Source organism: Sprattus sprattus, assembly GCF_963457725.1.
Source record: "Sprattus sprattus genome assembly, chromosome: 5".
Lineage (NCBI taxonomy): Eukaryota > Metazoa > Chordata > Actinopteri > Clupeiformes > Clupeidae > Sprattus > Sprattus sprattus.
The window spans coordinates 45900173-45905293 of NC_137924.1; the positions used below are offsets into that span (position 1 = coordinate 45900173).

A 5121-nucleotide genomic window follows, 5' to 3' on the forward strand; every position below is an offset into this window, starting at 1 on the left:
CATGATTTGGTTTTCCAGGAGACAGCAATGAAAACACTTAAAATTGTGAAAGTTATGAGAGTTGGAGTTTTGCTCTAAGTACTAACTCTAAATTGTTGCAGTCCAGGGTGTTTCTCTTATTTTGTAATTTGCCGGTTTGGAGTTCCCTGTCTTATCCATCAATAAAGTAATCTCAAATCAATTAGACTACCAAAAAGATTGTCACCATACAGGAAAATTGAGCTGGGTGTTTTACAGTGTGCAAAGGAATTTCCAGGGCCTACAGAACTTAAAATGGTCACCATCTGACTTTTGTAAAAGGATTTGATGGGGAAATGGCTTCTCAGTTCATGTTATATTTGGTTTCTAGAAGGAAAGCCTCAATATTTCAGGATATTCTCCAGTGAGAAAGTCACACAATCCTGAATGTGAGAAACACATGCAGAGAGGAGTGTGTCATTTTGTTATTTTCTGATAATTAAGATTAATGTGCAACTTGGCTTAAAGCGGAGACCCTTTGAGTGACCATATGTTATCACTGCCCACCAGTTAATACCATTTTGTGGGAAAAGCAAGCATTGCCGGTCTTGCTGGATTGACTGGATGCTTTGGCTAGGGAAGATTGAATTGAATTTGCATCCAATCCAATTGTATTTATTTAGAACCAAACCAATACAATTGTCTCTGGCTCTCTACCGAGCCCAGGGCTGAACCCCCTTAGAGCAAGCACAATGGGGACAGAATCGACTGAGCTCAGTAGTACTTGACATTGCAAACATGAAAATTATAGAGGAAAAATTATATTCCAAGAGATTAATGGAGAGATAAAGAAAAAGCCGTAACTGAGGTCCAAACTCAATTCGATCTTGGTCCAATGACGATCATTCAACTTTGAAAAGTTTAATTAGGATCATGCAGTGTTGTAAACCTCAAGGTGGCAGCATCCCCTCTAAAAATGAATTGACAACTAATTGATATTTTTGTCATTTATTATTCACAAAATCAGACTTATACATATACATACATACATAAATAAATAGAAAGATTAGATCAATAAATAAATAATGGTTATCAGACAGCATAAAACAAATATGCTTTGTCAGTGCTACATAACGAACTAATACTGATTTAAAAGTGACAGTTTTCGTTGCAGGAAAATTCATCATCGGCACATTTGCTTACGGTTCTCATTATAGGTGAAGCCAGTTTAATAAAACCTCAGGAAAAATATTCAGTTCAGTGTAGCCTACTAAAGCAAGTGCTGACCAAGGAAGACCAAAGATGATGCTGAAATTAAGCGCTTTCGGAGTTTGTCAGAGTCAGAAGTCAATCTCAAGGAATGTAACGGTAAGTCCATTTTCATTCACATCATACACGCCATCAACACAAGGTCCCTCATGTCTTCATCCGTCAGAACATCTAGAAACAAAAAGAAGAACGTGGTGAGCAAAGTCCACTATTTAACAACAAATATTTTACTATTTTAAATATGATACTTCATCTGGTTCCATAAATCATCATGCCAAATATGAGTAAAAACCAACTTAAGAAATCCACTTACGATGTCTGTCTCGCAGGACATCCTCTCCGATCACTTTTTCGCAGAAACGTTTGAATGACCTCCAAAGTCGTCTACCTCTTGACCTGGGCACCGCATCCGTACCAGAATTGTCATCTGCTCTCTCCTCGCATTTGGGGACAGATTCTTTTTGAAACTCATCTGAATCCGCATCTTCGTCATCAGACATGCTGTCGTTCAGGACACCAGTTGATAACATACGCTCGAAAAGGTTTTCGTCTACTGGTAGCTGTCCCCTCACCTCACCGCCAAGCAGGGTGGTGGGGTACCGGCACAACGGGCACACAATTGCTACTTCAGCTGGGACATGAGCCGTAGATCGCTCTGTCTCACGTGCTGGCGACCGAGCGAGTAAATTCAAGCAGCATTCACAAAAGCTGTGTTTACATCTCAGTTCTCGCGGACACCGTCGCCCAGCGTTGTAGCTCTGGAAACAAACACCGCACTCGAGATCCATGTCCTCTCCCTGAACGGTTGACTCAGTCATATGCAACAGGGGGAGAATGGCACGTCATATATAGGCAATTGGGAAGGAGACTGCGTGGGAAGTCTCTCAAGCCTACGCCTTCTTCGTCTGTCTGCCAAAATAACACGCAACACAAACTTGTGACGTCACAGGCTGAAAGACAACTCTCCTTTATCCTCAAGCAAATGCCTTAGCGCGGTACCACACCTACTCCGGGAATCTTAATATTCAGCTAGAAAAAAATAAGCAAGCGGGTGGAGGCGTCTCAATGTTGATAAGGTCTAATGTATTACTGAGATCGTTACAGTATCAACCTTCAAGATAATTGAGAAATGTTGACTGAAACATAATTGCTGTGTGGTTATGAAGGTCAACATAATAGGTAGCTATACTTATAGATACATACAGGTTATATAGACCATTGTAAAGCGATAGATAGATAGTTATATTCTGATTTACTATAAATCCTTTACATCGAGCTGAGTTACAAGTTTTGAGTCTGTTACAGAAACATTTTATACCATAACTTTGAAGTTGTACAAACCTGTATGTGTTTAAGTGTAATGACCTACACTGTAGGCCTGTGTCCTTTAAACTATCAGGGCAACCTTTGGGCAAAGTCAGTGCAGCATCAGTCTGGTGTTACATTCTTAGCTCCAAATACTGCTGATCAGAACTGTAAGCCTCAAAATGTATCAAGCACAAGACAGAGAGAGCGCAAACATCTAAGCAATTGTAAGAGAATATATAAGTGAGTGACATATGGGTTAGAAGATATTGAGACTATATGAGAGAATAAGAAAGTGTGTGTGTGTGTGTGTGTGTGTGTGTGTGTGTGTGTTAATGTTTGTATGTGCTTATTCATTTGTGTAAGACAGCATGGGCAGCAATAGGCACCCCAGCCCTTCACTAACCGAAGAAAGGAGCACTCTGGCCCGTGGCAATTTCCCAGAACAATAGTGGCATCCCACTCCACTGACGTAATGCAGGCTTCCGGCTCTAGTAAAAGGCGTCATGGACAAGGCCCCCGGGCCTCTACAATATCGACAAATCCACGTTGCTCATAATATAACACTGCTGCAAAGGCCAAAGACAACATTTTCTCGTAACTCTTTGATTTTGTTGATACAATTCAAGCACTTCCCCCGTCGCACTAAGTGACATTCCCAGCATATACTTGGAGGTTGTATTGTGCCACATTCTGAGGGGGAAAAAAATCGTTTCCCTTGTTCCTGAAAGAGTATCCTGATACCCAGCTGTTTCTTAAAAAAATGATTTACATCTGTCAAGAAGTTAGTGGTAAGTACCTAACCTCTTCCATTGTGGGTGAATGGTAATGTGAATCATCAAGTAGAAATATCACAGCGTGTCTGGGCATGGAGGTGTTTGTGTGGGTGTTGACCTGTGCCAAAGGACCAGATTTGCTGCTATATAGCTGTTGGCCATGGGGGTGCTTCTAAGGTAAAGGTGTGGTCAGATCCGGGCAGGTATTTCCCTGGAAGGCACCATGAAAAGAATATGTCAGAACATTGTTGAAAGGGAATAACCATGGCGCTCAGATGGTCAGTTTGATTATCTGCAATTCCGAACACTACAGTAGGTTTTCTATAGTTTAAGTTTTTATAAAATTGTGGCGAGCAAGCCCAGAAGAATGGAGGCGGACACAGGAGTCTCAGGTTTAATGTTAAGTCCCTTGCCCCATACACCGCACAACCCCAGGAGTGCCAAAGAACACATGCTGAACTGGAGACAGAAAGCAGGTGTTATACTCTGATATGGTTACAACACTGATGGTGGACATCCATAGACCAACACATAGCTCTACACAGGCATCAAACGTACAAAACACACAGATGAAATTATAAGTTACTCACGCTAATGTGACATTATTTCAGAACCATAATCAACAATAATGCATGCAAGACATGCAGGGGAACCAATAGTGTCACACACAGAATCACTGCTACCCTACTGCACGCTACAATTATGTTTCAGTGTTTTTTAATTCAGCACAAAGGTTTGTAATCACAAGGCCTGTCTGGTTCTGAATGGCTTGGCACGAGCCTCATGGCCATATAAACACTGACTGAGGTAGATGCCATATAAGGGAGAAGGGGAAGCCTCGAGAGGAACAGTCACTTCAGGAGTGAGTCATGACAAAAGTCCAAAGTTCAGTAACGCTAACCATTACCACACAGATGGTGGCGTTTGACTTTGCTTATGATGATAAAGTCCCTAATTTCCAAAAGGAAACAAGGAAGAAGTGACAATGAGTTCCAACAACCAACCCATTGCCAATAATTATCTTTTTTCTGTGGAAGTTACTGTAAACGTGAACCATTCATTCTCCTGATCATTAACTCATTTTTATGGACTGTGTTTTTCCTTGTAGGTGCCAGCCAGGTTACTGGATGAACCCAGGGGTTCAGATCTACCCGTAGTAGACAACAATTATAACCACTTTGGCTACATGGCAGTGTTTTCTGCAACAGAGATCGAATCCAGTGGTGGTGTTCAAACTCAGAACAGTGCAAACAAGCCTTTCCACTATAGGTGCCTCACAAACCAGTCTTGGACAAATATTGGTACAGACCCTTAGGGATTAGCCTGCTACTACTTCTGCAAAGGACACACCTATACCTTTGTTGAACATACGCAGACATGAGTTGGGATGACAGATACACACTGGGGTTTGGAGAGGGTCTTGGGACTGTTCTCACTCCTAGTAACCAAAGCATTGCTAGGTGATAAACGTCTGGGAAACCAGCAGTAGCCTTTGGGGCATGGGTGAAGACAGGGCATCAGGGGACAATGTGAGGATAGGCATGGAGGAAGATGAGAGAGGGATAGAAGGAGGAAGAGAACGAGAGAGACACACAAGTGTTTGACAAAGCGACTGAGGTGTTTTCATTCACTGGGAAGATTCACATGTGTGAGGATGTAAAAGGAGTAACACAAAGAGAGACGTGAAAATGTGACGGTACAAAAGACAAGAATGAAGGAGAAGGAGAAGAGGAGAATGGCACTGACAGATAGTTTACTATCTCCACAGCAGCAACAGCTCATTCAGAGGCAATGGGATGGACAAACACTATGG

The 5121-nt window shown here is 41.9% G+C and overlaps 1 protein-coding gene across 1 annotated transcript; it reads right to left on the minus strand.

The window, feature by feature from the left end:
• Positions 1-1203: 1203 nt before the first annotated feature.
• LOC308365165 (RING finger protein 227) lies at positions 1204-2045 on the minus strand (the record flags this gene model as incomplete). The annotated part of the gene is made up of 2 exons (XM_080838510.1): positions 1204-1398; positions 1541-2045. The coding sequence occupies 2 exons, from the start codon at positions 2043-2045 to the stop codon at positions 1343-1345; spliced, it is 561 nt and encodes a 186-aa protein (XP_080694636.1). The 3' UTR covers positions 1204-1342.
• Between the last annotated feature and the right edge of the window lie 3076 nt (positions 2046-5121).